Source organism: Herpailurus yagouaroundi, unplaced genomic scaffold (assembly GCF_014898765.1).
Source record: "Herpailurus yagouaroundi ecotype Mexico unplaced genomic scaffold, PumYag 188, whole genome shotgun sequence".
Lineage (NCBI taxonomy): Eukaryota > Metazoa > Chordata > Mammalia > Carnivora > Felidae > Herpailurus > Herpailurus yagouaroundi.
Window position 1 is genome coordinate 11,650,250 of NW_024412419.1, and position 23,614 is coordinate 11,673,863.

Genomic DNA, 23,614 nt, shown 5'->3' on the forward strand with positions numbered 1-23,614 from the left:
CATGTTTAAAATACAAATGTGAAAAACATAGAAACTTACACAATTATCCATTTTGTGTAGGCACATTTGTATACTCCCTCACATCATGAAGGGTTTCAATTTTTAAGCTGCTCAGCTCTTAAGAAAGCAGTTTTAGGGGCACCTGGGTGGCTCAGTCAGTTGAGCACCTGACTCTTGATTTTGCCTCATGTCATGACCTCACGGTTCATGGGATGGAGCCCCATGTCGGGCTCTGTGCTAATAGCAGGGAACCTGCTTGGGATTCTCTCTCTCCCTCTCTCTCTCTCTCTCTGCCCTTCTCCTGATCACACTCTCTTTCTGTCTCTCTCAAAATAAATAAATAAACAAACATTTAAACAAACAAACAAAAAAAGATTGAGGCACCTGTGTGGCTCAGTTGGTTAAGCATCTGACTTTAGCTCAGGTCATGATCTCATGGCTTGTGAATTCGAGTCCCGCTTTGGGCTCTGTGCTGACAAGCTGGAAGCCTACAGCCTGCTTCAGATTGTGTCTCCCTCTCTCTCTGCCTCTCCCTGACTTGTGCTCTGTCTCTCAAAAATAAACATTAAAAAAAATAAATTTTAAATAAATTTAAAAAAAGCAGTTTTAAATTATCTACCACTGTAGCTGCAAAAGCTTCACCTTACATGAGAGAAGAAAATGGGCCTGAAAATGGACTCGAGTGCATGTTTTTTTAACATGAGAAAGAATATGCCTTGCCAGATAATCAGTACACACAGTAAAACCTTAGATTATGAGTAACTTGTTCTGTGAGTGTTCTGCATGACAAACAAACCTTTCTAATAAATTTTAACTTGATAAACGAGCAATGTCTTGCAATATGAGTAGTGTATGACAACAAATGTCATATGATCACCAACTGAGCCAATGTTTCTCCCTCTCCCCCTGCCTCTCTCGCTGTGGGACTGTGGGTGATCATCAATGCAATGTCACATTTCTGCCCAATCTTCAAAAGGAGGCAAAAGCAAGTGTCATTGGCTAGGTTCCTTGTTCAAGTTGCACTAAAAGGAAAAGATTCCACTGAGCGATAGATAGCAGTGATTCCATTAGTGATAGTGAAAGTCGTGCTACACAATAACCCTCTTCTCTCGTCTCCCTCATACCAGCCACGAAGGCTTTCAAAGGTAAGTGCAGGTTCATTTGTTTATTTTTCTTTATATTTTGTATTTTCTTTATTATTTTGTATTGTATTACAGTATTGTAGTCATTTTCATATGAGTATTTTTGGGTTGTGGAACGAATCATCTGAGTTTCCATTATTTCTTGTGGGAGAATTTGCTTTGATATACAAGTACTTTGGATTACAAGAATGCTTCTGGAACAAATTATGCTTGCAAAACCAAGGTTTTACTGTACTTTGATTTACAAGTACTAACCTAGGATTTGTGTCTATCTATTAAAATATCTAAATTGATCTAAATTTACCAAGATAACATAAGCTTATCTTGTTTATCATATCCTATAAGATTTTAAACATAAATTCAGGTAACCAAAACAAAATGAATTTTTGTATAAAGAAATATACACATATGCAAAGGACTTCCAGCCTGAACAAAATGGCTTTGACCCATTTTTCCCTACTCCTCTCTTAAGCACAACTATAAACTTTGGAAATAATGAGAGAAAACAAAAGAACTTTTAAAGGTGGTAAAAAGAAAGTTAACTAGTTGGGACCCGAGGACTGGAGAAACAACACAGGTCCAGGGTCTGGCATCCCCTCACCCAACCGAAGGATACTCAGACTCAGTATTTCCTGACTCCTGATCGAAAAATACAAGACAGGCCAGGTGAGGTCATTTCTTGTCAGAGTTCCAGAAGGAAGGGAGAAAGAACGTGGAGTTTAAAGAGTATTTTATGAAGTAACATTTAAAAACATCCCAAATCTGGTGGAAGACATTAACCTACAGATTCAAGATGAGCTAACCCCAAACAGGGGTTAGTGAGTCCAAAGAAATCCATGCCCGGACACATCATAATTAAACTCTTAAAAATTAAAGACAAAAAAAAAAAAAAAAAATCTTGAAAGTGGCCAGAGAGAGAATACAGTACCTATAGAGAGAAAAGCAATTTTAATAACAGTGTATTGCTTATGTGAAGCCACAGAGGCCAGAAAGAACTGGCCCGATATTTCTCAAGTATTAAAAGAACTGTCAATTACAAATTCTATATACAGTAAAACTATCCTTTAGGAAAAAAAGGGGAAATGAAATTATTCTCAGGGAAGGAAAACTAAAAGAATCTGTCACAAACAGCCTTCATCTTAAAGACTGGCTAACGAAACTTCTTCAAATAGAAAGGACATGGGTTTTGGCCCAATATATTTTTCTATCACAACTAGTAACGCTCCTCATTAATGGCTGCAAAAATTAAACAATCTTAAATTGAAGAAAATCACTGTGTCATATATCTGACAAATTATCTGGAAAAACAAAAGAGGGAAGTATTGTTTTGCGTCAGTAAAAGAGAAAGCAATGGGTCTCAGAACCTGCAGAAGTCATGGGAACATGAGATCAACATTAATACCACAGGAATTTAAATTCTCCAAAATACGTGGACACAAGGTGTCGCGTGAACATGAATGCAGACCTAGGAAACAGATTCTCTCTTTTCCAGAGGGTAGCACAGTTCCTATTCAAATATGTATTCCCAGATCCTAAATACACTTCAGGCAAGGGTGAGCAAGCAATACAGTATCTAAACAGCTACAAGATGAAATGGCCATAGAACATATTTTAACATAGAGGGAAAACCAACTGGAGGTGGCTAGCAAATGCTTCCTCACACCTCACCAAGGAGACTGTAAAATAATGATAAAGGACAATTTGGTGAAACACGCGGCTTTCAAAATAGTGCTGATAAAGTCAAAGTAACATGGAAAGACGCCATACTTTGGAGGTGTTGCTGGACCTTTCTGACCTTAAGTGCCTCTTCTGTAAGATGAAGGTAACATAGTGCATGATAGTTCTGGTTATTAAATAAGAGAGTGTGAATAAAATAGGCTGCAGAAAGACTGGCCCATGGTAGGCACATAATAAATGACAGGTATGATTTATATTACAGCTCCATATAAAAATATGGGCTGTGATTTCTTCTAATAAGAATTGGGTCAACAGATTAGATGGGACAGGAGAAGGACACAAAGAAATGTGGCTGTTTTGGGATAACAGAATCATGGGTTAACTTTCATCCCTTTTTAGAATCTCATTTATTTGTACAATATAGGATTTGCAATGGCTTTATAGCATGCTTTCTAGAGATGAGTGAAAATAATTAGCAATTTCTCACAAGTTTTTCTTCTATGTTTTGTTTGATTTTATCCTTTTTTCCCCTCAAGAGAGAAAGTAATAATATGCCTCTGTCTCTCTGAGTGAGCGGGGGGTGGGGGGTGGTGGTGAAAATGTCCAATATTTCACAGGCACCCTATAGTTCGCGATGATTCCATACAGACACCTCGAACTGAACATTACTGGATTTTAAAGGCAAAATTCACATGTGAGTCAAACATAAAGATATCTCTTTCCCTTTTGTCTCTGAAAGCGATGCTTCTGTCTTCACTGAATTAGGTGACTTTAGCCCTTGCTGTAAGTCAATTTGTCAAGTAGCTACAGCCTCCTTATCAGACATTGAGTCACTGTCCTTGAAAAAGTGGACCGAGTCACCTATTCTCAGATGAAAACAGCTTTAACTTGAAATTCCTCTGTGGCCGCGGACAGTGAACATGACTGTCGTAAACTGAGGCGCCCCTCCTGAAATCTGCATCTTCCCACAGGCACGGACAACGTGGCTTGTTTGATCTTCAGATATGTGTGAATATGAAATCAGTATTAACGCACATAACCATACTATGTGAACAGAAAATAATTAGCGTCACGTAAAGGATTATTCTCAATGTACTAACATCAATCACCACAGTCCTACCTTCCATGTGGGCTGATGAGCTGTTCCACTGCCTCTACGATTTATGAAATTTTGGGGGTAAATCTGAAATTATTTCAAAACTAAAAGTTAAAAGAAACAAACGAGAGAAGTCGTCCCCAGCTACCTCATATCCTCACCACCCTGCAAGATGCAAACGCTGGGATGTTTCCTGCCTCTCCTCCCCTTCGTCCTCCAACCTTTCTCTCTAAGCCCGACAAGGAAGGAAGGGACAGCACTGCTATGCACGACGTCGGGAGCACCACCCGTGTGGCGAAGAAGGTTCTTGCACCTCTGGGCAGGAGGCTCTGGATGGGATTCCCCCTCTAGGGACAGAGCCCAAGAGGCTCCCCTGCTGACCTGGCCCTGGGGGAAGTGCCCCGGGGGTGGAGGAGGCAGTCCCACCCAGGAGCGGTTGCTAAACCCGAGTGTGCGTCCCAGGAAGAGGTTGCTGTGACCCAGGAAACGTACAAGGCTCTGAAGAAGGTCTGCCTAGTGAAGGGGAGAAGCAGGGCCTCCCCATCTGACCACACCGCCCCCCGCCCCCCAAAAGCGTCCTTTTGAGTGAAAACACAGCCCTGACCTCCAGTGTCTTTCTCCACAAAACTAGTTTGTCCTCTGCTCTTTCCTCATGCTGCTCTGTCTTTAGCAACTTAAGCAAACCTCAGAGGGGCACTAAATGTGTTTCTTGTCCCCCCACGTCTAAGCAGTCACCGGGCCCCTGGGATTAACTCCTTCAGCTCTCTTTACCCTCCTCTATCTTCACAGCTGGTACCAAGTTCAGGGCCAAGTTTGGGCAACCTGACCCCTGCTTTTGTCCCCTGCCTGGCACCCTCCAGTCTGTTGTTCGTGAAGAGCTCAGAGGGTCTCTCCTAAAAACGCATCTCTGATCACGCTGCTTCTCACGTCTCTCTCTCTCTCCCACGCGGTCTCCGCACCACCACGGTAAAATGTGCACAGGACACTGGGGGCTCTGCTGCGCTGAACTGAGTTCGCGAATCACCTCCTCAGAGCAGTCTCTTCCCACTGCCTCCAGGCAGGACGACTGCATGCCCTGCCCTGAACCCTATGCACTGTGCAGACTCTTAACAGCAGCGTTAGAGCCTTCGGGGTACGGACTTCTTTGTGCATGTATCTACGTGCTCCGCTGGATTGGGATCCCCACACGAACGGCGTACATTTACCTGGACCGGAGTTAGAGACACACACATACCATGCCATTTAGTCTTCACACATCCACGCATTATGTCCGTTTTACAGACGAGGAAACTGAGGTTGTGAGAGGTTTAGTAACTTCTCCAAGGCCACAGAGCGAGTGAGTGGTAAAACTGGGATCTGAATGCAGTTTTGTGTGAAGCGCCCAAACGCTTTACTGCTAACTGTCTGGTCTCTTGTCTATCCCCAGAGTATACAGGGAATGGTGCGTAAACCATGCCAGAAGAATCTTCGGTGAATATTTCACAGACCACGGTTACTAGGCATGGCATTTTTCAGCATGTTTTAATTGAGCAGCAAAGAACATACGCAGTGCTCTGTACTGAGCCAGGGAAAAATGCTACTAGATGAAGCAGTGCTTTCTGTTTTCTGAATCAAGCTCCTCATTCCCCTTGCCTAGTCACACTCAACCCAGGCAGTCACAAGCAGAAAGACAAGATGAACAGAACACGCGTGACATGGTGCAATGCTACCCAGACGTTAGAGCTGAGGATCTTTCCCTGGCAGATGGGAAGAAGTGCAGTAAAGGGCCAAGAAGACAGGCATTGACATCAGACAGAACCAGGTTCAAACTCCAGTACGATCGTTCACAAGCTGGGTGACCTTAATAGGTTACGTGACCTCATCTCAAACAGAGACTGGTAACGACTTTGCAAGCTGTTCTAAAGAGTACACGCAGTAATGTGCACTTAATACACATTCCTCAGTCCCATCTTCTTCCCTCGACGATGCCCATGACAAGAAGGAATATCTTTAAAGGAAAGGAGCCCTAAGTCATCAAGAGAGGCCTTCTGAGGTGTCCAAATAGTTGCAGAACCCAGTAACACTGACGCTCTCTCAACCTGAAAAGGCACATCAAGCTCTATTAGAACATTTCAGATCTCTTGCTTCTGTCCAGACAAACATGCTTGTGAATCATTTGCTTCCATACGAGAAGCAGCCGGCTGGTCAGAAATCACTGGGAGCAAAGTACAGCAAATTAATACAAAACAGTATCAGTCTAAAAGCACCAGGCCACTCTGTAAGGAAACCTTTCCATTATTCCAAGGAAATCATTTTGCTTGTACACAAGCGGGAAGCAGCATGGTCTGAGCCTTCATCATTCACGGCAAGAACAGCAGATTGAAGCTCAGGGGTCCTGGCCTTGCCATTTTAAAGGCGACCTTAGATAAGTTTTTAAAAATTGAGGGGCGCCTGGGTGGCGCAGTCGGTTAAGCGTCCGACTTCAGCCAGGTCACGATCTCGCGGTCCGGGAGTTCAAGCCCTGCATCGGGCTCTGGGCTGATGGCTCAGAGCCTGGAGCCTGTTTCCGATTCTGTGTCTCCCTCTCTCTCTGCCCCTCCCCCGTTCATGCTCTGTCTCTCTCTATCCCAAAAAAATAAACAAACGTTAAAAAAAAAATTAAAAAAAAATAAAATAAAAATTGAATATTCATTTATTCAGGAGATATTTACTGAGTGTCCTTAAGATCCATGTTCTCATGTTATTTATATTCTAATGGAAGAAGAAAGACATCATATAATAGAATGACAGACAGAAGGACAGGCAGGGAGAAGTGAGCAGATACTGGTGATCAGAAGAAAACTCAGAGGTTGTGAAATTGATCGTGACTGGGGCCTGATTTAGGATGCAGTATTTTAGAAATGGTGACATTTAAGCTAAAATCAGAGGAAGTAACTTCTTGTTTCTGGACAGCATGTCCTTTTCTATAAAATGTGACTTTGGAATTGGCATGCTGCTGAAAGTCTCCTCTGGTTCCAGGAATCGGTTTCCATGGCTAGCAAAGCTATATTACATGTACGGGTAATTCACATGTGTGGGATATATTATATGTGTGTGGGCACACAGGCACATATATTTTTAACATCAAATCTTATCCTATACTTGATTAAGCAAACCATTTAGGGCAGGGAGTCTTAGCTTTGAAGACATTTAAGGTGACAGTAAATTCTTTGTAAGAAACTAAATCTAGCTTTGCATCCTGAAGCTGTTCCACTGGTCTTGGTCTGATAAAGAAGTGTGTATTTTGGGGCGCCTGGGTGGCGCAGTCGGTTAAGCGTCCGACTTCAGCCAGGTCACGATCTCGCGGACCGTGAGTTCGAGCCCCGCGTCAGGCTCTGGGCTGATGGCTCAGAGCCTGGAGCCTGTTTCGGATTCTGTGTCTCCCTCTCTCTCTGCCCCTCCCCCGTTCATGCTCTGTCTCTCTCTGTCCCAAAAATAAATTAAAAAAAAGTTGAAAAAAAAAAATTAAAAAAAAAAAAAAAAAAAAGAAGTGTGTATTTTGTTAATGTTTTGGCAAAACGAAGCCAAACTGGCCTTTGACCAGAGGAGTTAATATGTCCTTGCATGTTTCAAAGTAGGCAAAATGCATGAATTTGCAATAAGATTAGGAGTTTCCTTAAACTAATTTTTCTAGTGATCACTTACAGCCACAAATGCAGACAGATCGAAATTTTAAAAGGTGAAACTCTAAGCCACATGTCCCTTTTTATACAAAAACAGAAAAAACAATAAGGTGAAGGGGTATGGAATCTTTTAAGGAAACATCAGTATTTTGACCCATATTTTTCATGCACCAGTTAACCAGAAAATTACAAAACCTGAAAAACTCAGATAAATTATTCCAAGGGAATTAATACAATACATTCCTCCCTTCCCCCTCAAGTCTTCCCCCTTCCTTCTCTCCTGTACTCCATGCTGGGGTACTCTTCTGGAATGGAAAAGGAGGCCTCTCAAGCTGTTGAAAAATGAGGGCCTCTGAATTTTTAATTCTGTTAACTAATCATTAGAAAACTAGGAATTGCTGTCTCTCTGAGAACCAGGGAGGTAGCAGGCTCCACAGACTCTGCGTTTAATTTTGCAGGAGCTGGCTGGTTTCCCGGCAACACATTGATTTGTAGGGCCACTACTTTGGGCACCTCGAGGATAATTAAATATTAAGTCCCTCTTTGATGTATGCAAAGTCTGCCTAAGAGGATTACCAGCCACAGCGAAGGTAGCAGTCCTCCATTTTCTGGTAATTGAACGTTGCAATATCATTATCTATTCTTATCTTTGCTCTGTAAGAATCTGCCTCTACCCTTAATATTACCTTTGAGAGCAGAGAAAGGGGTAGGGAGTGGAGAAAACGAGAGCCTGTGTAATCAACATTTTGGGGTCTTCTAGGTGTTTGGGATATGGAGATGAAGAAGACTCTAATGTGTGTGGAAGAAAGAAGAGTGAGCAAACCATCCTCTGCCTCCTCCAGCTCAAGGTTCCATTTTGCACACCAAGAAGGCAAGGCTCACGGTTTAGGAATCTTTTCCAAGATGATGAAGCAATGGAGGTGGGAGGGTGGCCAAGATAATAGGCTTCTGAAGGATTTGTGCACCAGCACCCTGATCTTTCTACTGTTCGAGTGAAACGTAAAACAGTTTTTTAAAAACAATAATGGAGACGGCTTCAGATTTGAACTAGGAGCGTAATTCTGTAACACTCTACAAGTTGCGGCCATTCCCACTGTGAAGCCACAATTTTTCCACATTCGCTTTCCATGTAGCAGTTATTTACAATAATAAACAGAGTGCCCTGGCCAAATACGCTTGCCCTCCAAAACAGATTTCACACAGCAATGCCAGACTGACACAGAATACTTAATTTTTATAGGAGGAGGAGATACTCACCGATTTGGTTTATTTTGGAAGCATATAGATGAATGACATAATTAAACTATGGGAGTTTTGTTATTTCCACTACCAAATACTTTAAAGAAGCTCAGCTCAATAGCTTCAAAGAACAGGGAAATTGCTCTTGTATGAGGACAAAGTAAGAGGGGGAGAACCGAAAAGGGGTAAGGAGGCACGGGACGAGTTTTACTGGAGTCAGGGGTGTTGGGAGAGAGGTTTTCTAAGGGCCTGAAAAAGTTTTCGCCACCAGAGCAAACAGTGGTGAAATGAGACTGTTCGTACACACCGTGCAAAGGACAGAAACCAGACTGCGCTCAGTGAAATGGTCAGGTCAATTTAGAAAAGTACACGGAAAAGGAATCTTAACAAAAGGCTGAGCTCCCTTAAATCCTGTATTTGGAAAAAGTTTTGCTATAAAGAAATTAAAATCTCAGAAATATCCAGAAATCACTGAAATCATATAAAAGATGGTATACCTTTTATACCTTGTTCTCTGGGTAACTGCAAAGTTAAGAAAAGCTTAAAAGAAGAAATCATGGTTATACTCCTACTATTTCTGAAGCATTTTGGCCCAAATATGAAAGTGTGTGTTCTACTGTTTCAACATGACAGGTAAGATAGATGTTTTCCCTTTCCCTGGCCTCCACGTTGTTTGGTAGTATTTTTGGTATATTGATCTGACATAACTCGAAGTGAGGCTCCAACCGGAGAAACCGGCCTCATCGTTCTGCCAGGCTTCAGCCAACAGCGAAGACGAAACTGAGCAAGGTTGAGCACTTGAAAAATGGAGGTTCTGTCGGAAAAGTACCTAACAGTAGGGGCGTTCATTTGTTTCAGAATGAGTCAGAATCCAAGATTCCACGTGGCAAAAATAATATGACCTAATTTTTAACTCAAGAGATGCTACATGAACCTTCCTGTCACTAAAAACAAGCATACTTCTAACGTCTACTGTGCCGGAGACCTGGAATATATTTTGTAGCCTATTGCATCTGTGTTCATAGACCACTCTTTAGAAAGACTGTTAGTGATCCCTTCATGTAATGCAAGGCAACATGTTGAGACTAAGTATGTTGGTAAGGTCATGGGGCTTCAGAAAGAGTATTATTCAGATACCAGTGACTTTTAATACAACCCATTTCAGGAATTTGGCAAGATTAAGAGAATACCTGATAACCCATCTCTTCTGAATCTCAAATTCTCTATTTCTAAAGAATACATAAGAGTAATTACCCATTTCTCTCATGTAGGAAAATAAGAATACTTAAAATAATAATTGTGAAGTTCTGAGATGAGTCTCAAGATATTCTTAATATCTGATGCATTTTTTAAAAGAAAAATTCATTGTTCTTTCGATGTAGTAATAAGGACATAAACATTAATTAGAAAGCGAAGCTTTAAAATTAGAAGGTACATTGAGTTGCAGTCAGACTTCCAGGAAAGTCCCTTGCAGAGTAGATTATGTGGGAAGCCTTATTTTTTTGGCATATGGTCTGCAGGCTGACGCACTTGACTGAGATTACTGATCCTTACATCCTATGTCTTTAGGCTGCATCAATTTAGAGTTTGAGCCAAACTTCAATGGCTACCGTATTTCTTTGATTTAGGAATCAGTATTCTCATTTACTCAATCAACAAGTATTTGAGCTCCAAATGTGTGCCCAGCATACTTAGGGGAATTCAAAAGACAATATATCCTCCAGGGCTTCTGAATTTTCCACAGTAGTGGGGAGACAAGACAATAATAGTAACAACAATAATAATTATTATATTATAATTATAATTATTATATAATAATTATACACATAATTATATATTTATAATCAAAATATATATAATTATATATAATAATAATAATAATTATTATTATATAGCTAAAGCTCAAATGTGTGGAATTCAAAGTTTAATTAAGTTTGAAGTGGTCAGGGAAGGTTCCAGAGAGATGGCAGACCAAGTGAGTCTTGAAGGATGAGTGGAGAAACTAAGATCTTGTGTGTGCCTATGTTGTCGATATAGGGACAGAAGAGAGAGGAGGGCACCTGCCTGCCTGGGTAGAGTATGAAAAAAGTGAATTAGCTAAACTGCACACTGAATTTCCATTTAGATCCGCATTTCTCCAGGGACAGGGAGAGTTGCGATAATTAACGGATACTGTCAAGAATCCTGACTATATCCTCTGAAGAGAAAAATGCCACACACATGTGAAGTGAATGAGACATCACTCCAGCACCTATGCACGTTCAAACACATGGAAAAATCCAAACCAATTCAATCCAATCCAATCCAATCCAATCCAATCCAATCCAATCCCATCCAAACGTATTTAACTACTAAACAGCTGGACTGAGGAACACAGTAGAAAGTCTGCATTACCAAGCTGATTATTCACTGGAGGGTGGTTTAAAGTAATCGAGAAATAACCTCCAATTATTTTTAATAGGGAAAGCATGCAAAAACCAGTCGGACGCTCCCTTACCTGTCTCTGGGGCCAAGCAGCTTTGAGAATGGCTTCCGTTCGAAAGAACACAAGGAGCTTGCCATCTTCCTCAGTCAGGTTAAATGACTGTCCCAAAATCTGCAGCACCTGAATGCGGGGCCTCACGGGCCAGGTGTCGTCAGCACAGAAAGGCCGCAGCCACACCAGCAGGTCCTCAGAGGAAACCAGGTCTTCCCTGAAGGGCAAAACCAAGGGTTAGGCAGAAACTCCTAAACCTTCTTTAAAAAAAATTCCAGTAACCCAATATAGTGATTGAGCCAAAGACTTGTTTGTTGGGTGAGCTTGCCTTTTTCCTATTGAGAAGAGAAATTGAGGTTCTTTTTTTCTTTTTTTAATTTTTTTTAATGTTTATTTTTGAGAGAGAGAGACAGAGACAGAGACAGAGACAGAGACTGAGTGTGAGCAGGGGAGGGGCAGAGAGAGGGAGACACAGAATCCAAAGCAGGCTCCAAGCTCTGGGCTGTCAGCACAGAGACCGACGCGGGGCTCGAACCCACAAGCCGTGAGATCATGAACTGAGCCAAAGTTGGACGCTTACCTGACTGAGCCACCCAGGTGCCCCGAGAAATTTAGGTTCTAAATGGCTTAAAGAAACCATATTAGGTATTTAAAAACTATGTAAAATGAATGTAGTTTTTACATATTTTACAGTATCATACTGAGTTACATAAAGCAGATAAAAAATAACCATGTTCTTAGCTACTCTATTTCTTATGAAAAGCTTAATAAGTATGTATTTCTATTAATGTTACTAACAGAGGCAGGCATCATTCTAAGTAATTTTAGGTAAACTAGTTTATCTAAACTAGCTGACAATACCTATGCAAAATCATTATTATAAATATTCCATTTTATTAAAATTTTTTTTCCATTTGCAGAGATAACTGACATAACATCATATAAGTTTAAGGTGAATAATATAATGATTTGATATATGTATATTGTGGAATGATTATTTTTTTATTTATATATGAAATTTATTGTCAAATTGGTTTCCATACAACACCCAGTGCTCATCCCAAAAGGTGCCCTCCTCAATACCCATCACCCACCCTCTCCTCCCTCCCACCCCCCATCAACCCTCAGTTTGCTCTCAGCTCTCAACAGTCTCTTATGCTTTGGCTCTCTCCCACTCTAACCTCTTTTTTTTTTTTTTTTTCCTTCCCCTCCCCCATGGGTTCCTGTCAAGTTTCTCAGGATCCACATAAGAGTGAAACCATATGGTATCTGTCTTTCTCTGTATGGCTTATTTCACTTAGCATCACACTCTCCAGTTCCATCCACGTTGCTACAAAAGGCCATATTTCATTTTTTCTCATTGCCACGTAGTATTCCATAGTGTATATAAACCACAATTTCTTTATCCATTCATCAGTTGATGGACATTTAGGCTCTTTCCATAATTTGGCTATTGTTGAGAGTGCTGCTATGAACATTGGGGTACAAGTGCCCCTATGCATCAGTACTCCTGTGTCCCTTGGATAAATTCCTAGCAGTGCTATTGCTGGGTCATAGGGTAGGTCTATTTTTAATTTTCTGAGGAACCTCCACACTGCTTTCCAGAGCGGCTGCACCAATTTGCATTCCCACCAACAGTGCAAGAGGGTTCCCGTTTCTCCACATCCTCTCCAGCATCTATAGTCTCCTGATTTGTTCATTTTGGCCACTCTGACTGGCGTGAGGTGATATCTGAGTGTGGTTTTGATTTGTATTTCCCTGATAAGGAGCGACGCTGAACATCTTTTCATGTGCCTGTTGGCCATCCGGATGTCTTCTTTAGAGAAGTGTCTATTCATGTTTTCTGCCCATTTCTTCACTGGGTTATTTGCTTTTCGGGTGTGGAGTTTGGTGAGCTCTTTATAGATTTTGGATACTAGCCCTTTGTCCGATATGTCATTTGCAAATATCTTTTCCCATTCCGTTGGTTGCCTTTTCGTTTTGTTGGTTGTTTCCTTTGCTGTGCAGAAGCTTTTTATCTTCATAAGGTCCCAGTAATTCACTTTTGCTTTTAATTCCCTTGCCTTTGGGGATGTGTCGAGTAAGAGATTGCTACGGCTGAGGTCAGAGAGGTCTTTTCCTGCTTTCTCCTCTAGGGTTTTGATGGTTTCCTGTCTCACATTCAGGTCCTTGATCCATTTTGAGTTTATTTTTGTGAATGGTGTGAGAAAGTGGTCTAGTTTCAACCTTCTGCATGTTGCTGTCCAGTTCTCCCAGCACCATTTGTTAAAGAGACTGTCTTTTTTCCATTGGATGTTCTTTCCTGCTTTGTCAAAGATGAGTTGGCCATACGTTTGTGGGTCTAGTTCTGGGGTTTCTATTCTATTCCATTGGTCTATGTGTCTGTTTTTGTGCCAATACCATGCTGTCTTGATGATGACAGCTTTGTAGTAGAGGCTAAAGTCCGGGATTGTGATGCCTCCCGCTTTGGTCTTCTTCTTCAAAATTACTTTGGCTATTCGGGGCCTTTTGTGGTTCCATATGAATTTTAGGATTGCTTGTTCTAGTTTCGAGAAGAATGCTGGTGCAATTTTGATTGGGATTGCATTGAATGTGTAGATAGCTTTGGGTAGTATTGACATTTTGACAATATTTATTCTTCCAATCCATGAGCAGGGAATGTCTTTCCATTTCTTTAAATCTTCTTCAATTACCTTCATAAGCTTTCTATAGTTTTCAGCATACAGATCCTTTACATCTTTGGTTAGATTTATTCCTAGGTATTTTATGCTTCTTGGTGCAATTGTGAATGGGATCAGTTTCTTTATTTGTCTTTCTGTTGCTTCATTGTTAGTGTATAAGAATGCAACTGATTTCTGTACATTGATTTTGTATCCTGCAACTTTGCTGAATTCATGTATCAGTTCTAGCAGACTTTTGGTGGAGTCTGTCGGATTTTCCATGTATAATATCATGTCATCTGCAAAAAGCGAAAGCTTGACTTCATCTTTGCCAATTTTGATGCCTTTGATTTCCTTTTGTTGTCTGATTGCTGATGCTAGAACTTCCAGCACTATGTTAAACAACAGCGGTGAGAGTGGGCATCCCTGTCGTGTTCCTGATCTCAGGGAAAAAGCTCTCAGTTTTTCCCCGTTGAGGATGATGTTAGCTGTGGGCTTTTCATAAATGGCTTTTATGATCTTTAAGTATGTTCCTTCTATCCCGACTTTCTCAAGGGTTTTTATTAAGAAAGGGTGCTGGATTTTGTCAAAGGCCTTTTCTGCATCGATTGACAGGATCATATGGTTTTTCTCTTTTTTTTTGTTAATGTGATGTATCACGTTGATTGATTTGCGAATGTTGGACCAGCCCTGCATCCCAGGAATGAATCCCACTTGATCATGGTGAACAATTCTTTTTATATGCCGTTGAATTCGATTTGCTAGTATCTTATTGAGAATTTTGGCATCCGTATTCATCAGGGATATTGGCCTGTAGTTCTCTTTTTTTACTGGGTCTCTGTCTGGTTTAGGAATCAAAGTAATACTGGCTTCATAGAATGAGTCTGGAAGTTTTCCTTCCCTTTCTATTTCTTGGAATAGCTTGAGAAGGATAGGTATTATCTCTGCTTTAAACGTCTGGTAGAACTCCCCTGGGAAGCCATCTGGTCCTGGACTCTTATTTGTTGGGAGATTTTTGATAACCGATTCAATTTCTTCGCTGGTGATGGGTCTGTTCAAGCTTTCTATTTCCTCCTGATTGAGTTTTGGAAGAGTGTGGGTGTTCAGGAATTTGTCCATTTCTTCCAGGTTGTCCAATTTGTTGGCATATAATTTTTCATAGTATTCCTTGATAATTGTTTGTATCTCTGAGGGATTGGTTGTAATCATTCCATTTTCATTGATGATTTTATCTATTTGGGTCATCTCCCTTTTCTTTTTGAGAAGCCTGGCTAGAGGTTTGTCAGTTTTGTTTATTTTTTCAAAAAACCAACTCTTGGTTTCATTTATCTGCTCTACAGTTTTTTTAGATTCTATATTATTTATTTCTGCTCTGATTTTTAATATTTCTCTTCTTCTGCTGGGTTTAGGCTGCCTTTGCTGTTCTGCTTCTATTTCCTTTAGGTGTGCTGTTAGATTTTGTATTTGGGATTTTTCTTGTTTCTTGAGATAGGCCTGGATTGCAATGTATTTTCCTCTCAGGACTGCCTTCGCTGCGTCCCAAAGCGTTTGGATTGTTGTATTTTCATTTTCGTTTGTTTCCATATATTTTTTAATTTCTTCTCTAATTGCCTGGTTGACCCACTCATTTGTTAGTAGGGTGTTCTTTAACCTCCATGCTTTTGGAGGTTTTCCAGACTTTTTTCTGTGGTTGATTTCAAGCTTCATAGCATTGTGGTCTGAAAGTATGCATGGTATGATTTCAATTCTTGTAAACTTATGAAGGGCTGTTTTGTGACCCAGTATATGATCTATCTTGGAGAATGTTCCATGTGCACTCGAGAAGAAAGTATATTCTGTTGCTTTGGGATGCAGAGTTCTAAATAGATCTGTCAAGTCCATCTGATCCAATGTCTCATTCAGGGCCCTTGTTTCTTTATTGACCGTGTGTCGAGATGATCTATCCATTTCTGTAAGTGGGGTGTTAAAGTCCCCTGCAATTACCACATTCTTATCAATAAGGTTGCTTGTGTTTATGAGTAATTGTTTTATATATTTGGGCGCTCCGGTATTCGGCGCATAGACATTTATAATTGTTAGCTCTTCCTGATGGATAGACCCTGTCACTATTATATAATGTCCTTCTTCATCTCTTGTTACAGCCTTTAATTGAAAGTCTAGTTTGTCTGATATAAGTATGGCAACTCCAGCTTTCTTTTGGCTTCCAGTAGCATGATAAATAGTTCTCCATCCCCTCACTCTCAATCTAAAGGTGTCCTCAGGTCTAAAATGAGTCTCTTGTAGACAGCAAATAGATGGGTCTTGTTTTTTTATCCATTCTGATACCCTATGTCTTTTGGTTGGCGCATTTAATCCATTTATATTCAGTGTTATTATAGAAAGATATGGGTTTAGAGTCATTGTGATGTCTGTATGTTTTATGCTTGTAGTGACGTCTCTGGTACTTTGTCTCACAGGGTCCCCCTTAGGATCTCTTGGAGGGCTGGTTTAGTGGTGACAAATTCCTTCAGTTTTTGTTTGTTTGGGAAGACCTTTATCTCTCCTTCTATTCTAAATGACAGGCTTGCTGGATAAAGGATTCTCGGCTGCATATTTTTTCTGTCTAGCAAACTGAAAATCTCGTGCCAACTCTTTCTGGCCTGCCAAGTTTCAAAAGAGAGATCAGTCACGAGTCTTATAGGTCTCCCTTTATATGTGAGGGCACGTTTACCCCTTGCTGCTTTCAGAATTTTCTCTTTATCCTTGTATTTTGCCAGTTTCACTATGATATGTCGTGCAGAAGATCGATTCAAGTTACGTCTGAAGGGAGTTCTCTGTGCCTCTTGGATTTCAATGCCTTTTTCCTTCCCCAGTTCAGGGAAGTTCTCAGCTATTATTTCTTCAAGTACCCCTTCAGCACCTTTCCCTCTCTCTTCCTCCTCTGGGATACCAATGATGCGTATATTATTTCTTTTTAGTGTATCACTTAGTTCTCTAATTTTCCCCTCATACTCCTGGATTTTTTTATCTCTCTTTTTCTCAGCTTCCTCTTTTTCCATAACTTTATCTTCTAGTTCACCTATTCTCTCTTCTGCCTCTTCAATCCGAGCTGTGGTGGTTTCCATTTTGTTATGCATTTCATTTAAAGCGTTTTTCAGCTCCTCGTGACTGTTCCTTAGTCCCTTGATCTCTGTAGCAAGAGATTCTCTGCTGTCAGCTATACTGTTTTCAAGCCCAGCGATTAATTTTATGACTATTATTCTAAATTCACTTTCTGATATATTATTTAAATCCTTTTTGATCAGCTCATTAGCTGTTGTTATTTCCTGGAGATTCTTCTGAGGGGAATTCTTCCGCTTGGTCATTTTGGATAGTCCCTGGCGTGGTGAGGACCTGCAGGGCACTTCCCCTGTGCTGTGGTGTATAACTGGAGTTGGTGGGCGAAGCCGCAGTCAGACCTGATGTCTGCCCCCAGCCCACCGCTGGGGCCACAGTCAGACTGGTGCGTGCCTTCTCTTCCCCTCTCCTAGGGGCAGGATTCACTGTGGGGTGGGGTGGCCTCTCTGGGCTACTTGCACACTGCCAGGCTTGTGATGCTGGGGATCTGGCGTCTTAGCTGGGGTGGGTAGGCAAGGTGCACAGGGGCAGGAGGGGCAGGCTTAGCTTGCTTCTCCTTAGGTGATCCACTTCAGGAGGGGCCCTGTGGCAGCAGCAGGGAGTCAGATCCGCTGCCGGAGGTTTGGCTCCGCAGAAGCGCAGAGTTGGGTGTTTGCGCGGAGCGAGCAAGTTCCCTGGCAGGAACTGGTTCTCTTTGGGATTTTGGCTGGGGGATGGGCGGGGAAGATGGCGCTGGCGAGCGCCTTTGTTCCCCACCAAACTGAGCTCTGTCGTCCGGGGGCTCAGCAGCTCTCCTTCCCTTTGTCCTCCAGCCTTCCCGCTTTCTGAGCAGAGCTGTTAACTTATGACCTCCCAGCCGCTAAGTCGCGCTTGCTGTTGGAACACAGTCCATCAGGCCCCTCCGCTTTTTGCAAGCCAGACTCGGGGGCTCTGCTTGGCCGGCGAGCCGCCCCTCCGCCCCGGCTCCCTCCCGCCAGTCCGTGGAGCGCGCACCGCCTCGCCGCCCTTCCTACCCTCTTCCGTGGGCCTCTCGTCTGCGCTTGGCTTCGGCGACTCCGTTCTGCTAATCCTCTGGTGGTTTTCTGGGTTATTTAGGCAGGTGTAGGTGGAATCTAAGTGATCAGCAGGACGCACGGTGAGCCCAGCGTCCTCCTACGCCGCCATCTTCCCTCCTCTCCCGTGGAATGATTATTAATAATAAGTTAACATCCATTACCTGACATAGTTACAACATTTTTTCTCGAGATTAGAATTTTTAAGATCTACTCTTTTAATAACCTTCAAATATATAATATTGTTAACTGTAGTCCTTACGCTGTACATGTAAATTCCTTTTTATAGATGAGGAAATAGCCTTTAAGGAAAGGCTGTGATATGCCCACACACATCTAGAATAGCGCAATATGACCCCAAAGTCATGTTCTTTCTGCACTTTTCTCTCTGATAGAATTTCAATACGGGGTTAGACTATCAAGTTTTCTACTAAAGATAAAATATGAATGCAGGTTATTAAAGACCTGGGAAGTCTGAAAGGCTTCAGAGAAGGGAATATTTGTACGACTTTCTATCCAGTGCTAGAATCTATTCCTTTGTAAACCCAAATGGGCCATCTCAGGAAAACAACTCCTTTGATGATGATGTCAAAGAATTACTATTGATTACGGTTAAGAGGCCTCATATAGATACCTCACGTGCACAACAGCCCCGGAGAGCAGTCCTACAGCACTGCATCATACAGGTTTTGCTGTAACGACATCCTTATGAGGCTTCCAGCAATATATCACCAAGTCCCAAATTCCACGACCCAACAAGACCACAGGATATTTTTTAAAATTCTACAATACCACTGAGTGTTTCTGTTACTACACATTCTATAATACACTCGTCAGTACAGTTTCATGGAAATTCGAATTAAAAAACAATTCATCATTTGTATTTAGGAATAAAAGAAATTCTAAATTTTTTTTTTCAACGTTTTATTTATTTTGGGACAGAGAGAGACAGAGCATGAACGGGGGAGGGGCAGAGAGAGAGGGAGACACAGAATCCGAAACAGGCTCCAGGCTCTGAGCCATCAGCCCAGAGCCTGACGCGGGGCTCGAACTCACGGACTGCGAGATCGTGACCTGGCTGAAGTCGGACGCTTAACCGACTGCACCACCCAGGCGCCCCAAGAAATTGTCCATGGTCAAGTGGCTTAAGCATTTTCTAAATCTACGAAGTCGTTTGTTAGTTTTAACTATGTGAGCCCTTGACATGTATCAAAAACGGCAAAATCGGGGTGCAAGAGAAGTAGATTTCTTGGAAATCTATGTGCAAAGTGAGCAGATGGTATCATGTGGGGGAAGAACATTTTGGGGAAACGTGATGGACCTGTGAGCCCTGGCCCCACCATGTGCTAACAACTCTAGATAAAAACCATGAATGTCATCATTCCCATTTTATAGTTAGGTACCAGAGGTCCTGAAAGTCTGTCTCTTGGGAGTCTGTGAAATCAAGATAATGTATAGAACGTACTTAGCCACAGTACATGGCACAGAGGAAGTACTTAATAAATAGTAAGCATCATCTGCATAACGATCATTATGATTATTATCAGTATCATGAAAGCACCAGCTTGTGCATGATGACACAGGGATGAAAATTATAGGATTCCTGCCTTCAAAGAACTAACAATGGTCCAGAGAGATTTTAAAAGTGACTACTATTCAAATTACTAATATATGTAAATATGAACAATCATTTTGGAGGAACAGAGAGTAGGGCCAGGGAAGGCTTCACCGAGGTCGTGGCATTGGAACGGGATCATAAAGGTCAAGTGGGCTACGTGTCAATTGCAAGGTGAGAAAATGTCATCCAAATCAAGAGAACAGCAAGAAAAAAGAACCAAGGATTTCCAAGGACAGAGCACATTCAGGGAGCAATAGCAAGTGGGCGGTAAAAGAGAGGAGAGAGCTAAGGCAGCACAGGCCTCCTCACCTGGGTAACCGAGAGCACGCACCCCCGGCCGCAAAAGCAGTGCAGCTTCCTGCTTTGACAGCACAGGATCTGCAGCTGTCAGGCTCACATTCAGCTCCCAGAATCCCCTCTTCCTGACAGCGTGCCAGTAACCGGGAAGTCACTTAATGGCTCTGAGCCTCAGTTCCTCATTAGTAAATTGGAGAGAAGTACAACCCCTTACTTTTGAAGCTTTTGAGAATTAAACAAATATGTACGTAATAAATTTCAAGCACATAACACATTATCAGACCTATAACTAAGTGCTTCGATTAACTGGCAACCATTATTACTGAGGCCAATATTTGAACTTGGACTCTCTTACTGCCATTATCAATGACTACACGATGCTCCCGAACCAAATAGGGGATATGTTCCAGAACACTGTGGCAGCTGATTAAAATTATTTAGATACTGATGTGATATAGAAAGATTATTATAATGTTTTCCAAGTCAAACTGAGTTCGATTCCATTTACATTAGAGGTTATCATGCAGCTGATAACACTTGATATTTTGGAGGAATCTGCTCTAACTGCGGGTTGACAGTTCAAACACATAATGAAGTCGGCAAAATTCATCCCCAGAACAGAAATGCTGTGTTCTGGAAGCACCGTGTTCCAAATGAGCTTCACTGTATGTCCACGTGAATACTGGTGTTCAATAAGACCACACAGAAACGAAAGGCAGCTCTATAGGAGAGCTACCCAAGGACATGGCCTGGACGCTATCTCCCAAAGACATCAACTGCAAAATGGTTAACGTTTTAATTTCAATCTGAGTTTTTAAAATCCATAGTCAGTCACTCTCATGACTCATCAAATACACATACACACACGTACAGAGAAAGAGCAGGATTTTTGATAAAATGGTAACAAATTGGCAAATCAAGGGGAAGCGTACATAGGTATTGTTTTTCTATCCTTACAATTTTTCTGTGGGTTTGAAATGTTTGAAGTAAATAGGTGGGTGAAAAATAACCAATTATGACTTTTATAATGTCAAAAAAAAAAAGACTGAGAAGAACGAAAATGATTCCATTTTTAGAGTATCTTATGAAGGCAAGGAGAGGATTTAATGAGCTTAGGAATAAAAAGAACATTATTTCAAAACATTTTTACTTTACTATGAAAGTCATACAAATGTTTTTAAAAAGTTATAAACAGATAAAAGAAAAAACTGCTCATAGTTTCACTGCAAATACATAGACATTTTCCACCTTTTTCTCTATAATGAGTATTTTCTGGGGAGGAAGTTTTTATACTGCACAGAGTAACTTACTACTCTATTTAAAGAAAAATTAAACAACTACTGGAAACACGTTCATACAATCGGTTTGGGATCAAAAGACAAAGAATCCTCTGAAATAGCTCTATTAACGGAGAAGGACAGCAGTAGCAACAAGAACAACACAAATATACTCGCCAGACGATTAGTTCTATAGTGGAGCACGACAGGATACTCACAAAAGGAAGGGGACTGTCAACAAACAAAAGCAATTATTGAATCAAAGCAAAAAGACACATGTTGAGAAAATTAGTGAGCCAATCCTTGGTAAAAGAATTTTCAGATTCTGCCTGGCACACTCATACGAGGAGAACTCAACCTTGCACTTAAACAGTTAAAGTACATGAAAAGACATGGCAAACACAAAAAGCACTTTACATAGTCTTGATGCACTACACAAAATGAAATTACCGTTCTCATTTGAGAATGGGGGAAGGAAACATACTGCACTCAAACAGGAAAAACACAGACCACTGTGATTTCTTGTAAACATGAATGTCACAGAATCTGAATGCCTAAAGGGAACAGAGGGTCACTTAGTTGAATCTTCTATATTTGAGTTACAAACTGGCAGCCAAATTTGTGTGTTGCCTTGCACGGCATATGACAACGTTTCAAAATTTAAACATTTTACAGAAAAATCAAGATTTTCCAGTTCCTTTTCCCGGCCTCCCCCCAGTTTTACTGAGATACTAGCGACATACGGAGCTAAGTTTAAAGGTGTAGAGCATAACGATTTGACTTACGTGTACTGTGAAATGATTACACAGTAAGTTAACATCCATCACCTCATTGAGATTTTAAAAAAAAGGGGGCGCCTGGGTGGCTCAGTCGGTTAAGCGTCTGACTTCGGCTCGGGTCGTGATCTCACGGTTCGTGAGTTCGAGCCCCGCATCGGGCTCTATGCTGACAGCTGGGAGCCTGGAGCCTGCTTCGGATTCTGTGACTCCCTCTCTCTCTCTGCCCCTCCCCCTGCTCGCACTCTGTCTCTGTCTCTCCCAAAAATAAATAAAACGTTAAAAAAAAAACAAAACAAAAAAAAAACAAACCTTTTTCTTGTGATGAGATCTCTTCGGATCTATTCTCCTAACAACCCAGCCCCTCTTGAAAAGCTGAAAGAGGACAAGCGGGCCACTGTTTCCTTTAGACAAGGCATGTGTGAGCTCCCGTGCCCCTCAGCCTCCACCACCCCCAACCTCTCCTCAAGCCCAGCCCACCTTGCTCATGTCCGTTACCTGCCTGGCCTCAGTGGGAAATGAATGTGCAAACCCTGATCTGTAAAATTCTAGGTGAGGTTAAAAAGGGAGGGAGGAGGGTCGAGCAAGTAAACGTAAGTAAGCAAACAGTGAGAGACACCAACACTCATATTCTAAGTAGGTCCCTTGACTCAAGTAACTGATCCACACACCACGCACACTTTGCTCCCTGCATACAGAGCTGGGTGGGGTGGACGCTCCCCAGTGTAGTACCTTCTGTTTCCTGGCTCCCATGAAATAACTGGGGCACCCGGCAAGGAACAAGAGAGAACTGCAAATAAATGAATGCAGGGACACATCAATGGTATTGCAGGAGTGTAGGAAGAAGTGTGACTTTTCTTCAAATAATTAACAGAATTAAATTCTATGAAAAGTTCCTGCAAATGAAATCATTTCGATGTGCATACAATTCCAATCTCAAGTCTGAACTTTTGACAAATACTAAGAACCTCTTTGTAGCTGCTCTTGAATGTATGCAACCCAGAATCTCTTCCTCAGGTTCATTTATCAGTAAAAACCTGGGTGCATCTCACTATAATGAGGCAGGAATGACAGCTATGAAGTCTTAAGCAGAACCTGAGCTGGCCTCGAGAAAGACCGCAGTGGGAGGGTGGATCTGCCGTGCTGCCCGTTGACCAGGGCTGTTGGCAGGGCTCAGCGTCGCGGCACATGATGTTCATGCTTTGGGGGCACTCGGCGAACATCTGATGATTTACTCTGTCCCACAGAGCATGAAGACTAAGAAGAAATCAGATTCTATTTGCTTTAGTGGGCTTTCTTTCTCTTTTTTTTCCTTTCATTTTCTGTGCTTAAAAATACTGTGAAATCGCTAGGTAATACCAAAGAGCTCAATGCAGTCTGAATATCTGATGCTCCTGAGTATACATGAAGCTTTTACACAGCTGAAGCTGGACTGTGATCGAGGAGCAATTTAAACAAACAAATAAAATCTTCTAAAATACTCCAATACTTTTGGAGGAAATCTTTCTTCCTTTTTGAGTAGCGTGCAGAGGAATTCCTCATTAATTATCTGTTTTCTGAGTGGATT

At 41.6% G+C, this 23,614-nt stretch overlaps 1 protein-coding gene and 1 long non-coding RNA gene across 6 annotated transcripts in view; one reads left to right on the top strand and one right to left on the bottom strand.

Annotated features, from left to right (window-relative positions):
• The window catches only part of NBAS (NBAS subunit of NRZ tethering complex), a 366,039-nt gene that overhangs the window by 25,674 nt on the left and 316,751 nt on the right, over positions 1–23,614 (bottom strand). For all 4 annotated transcript variants that reach the window (XM_040496113.1, XM_040496112.1, XM_040496111.1 and 1 more), the window contains one exon: positions 11,293–11,488. In XM_040496113.1, coding sequence (XP_040352047.1) covers positions 11,293–11,488 — 196 coding nt within the window. The remainder of the gene's footprint in view (positions 1–11,292; positions 11,489–23,614) is intronic.
• The window catches only part of LOC121044124 (uncharacterized), a 33,577-nt gene continuing 11,000 nt past the window's right edge, over positions 1,038–23,614 (top strand). For both annotated transcript variants that reach the window (XR_005797143.1, XR_005797142.1), the window contains exons 1-2: positions 1,038–1,145; positions 8,317–8,555. This is a non-coding gene — a long non-coding RNA (uncharacterized LOC121044124). The remainder of the gene's footprint in view (positions 1,146–8,316; positions 8,556–23,614) is intronic.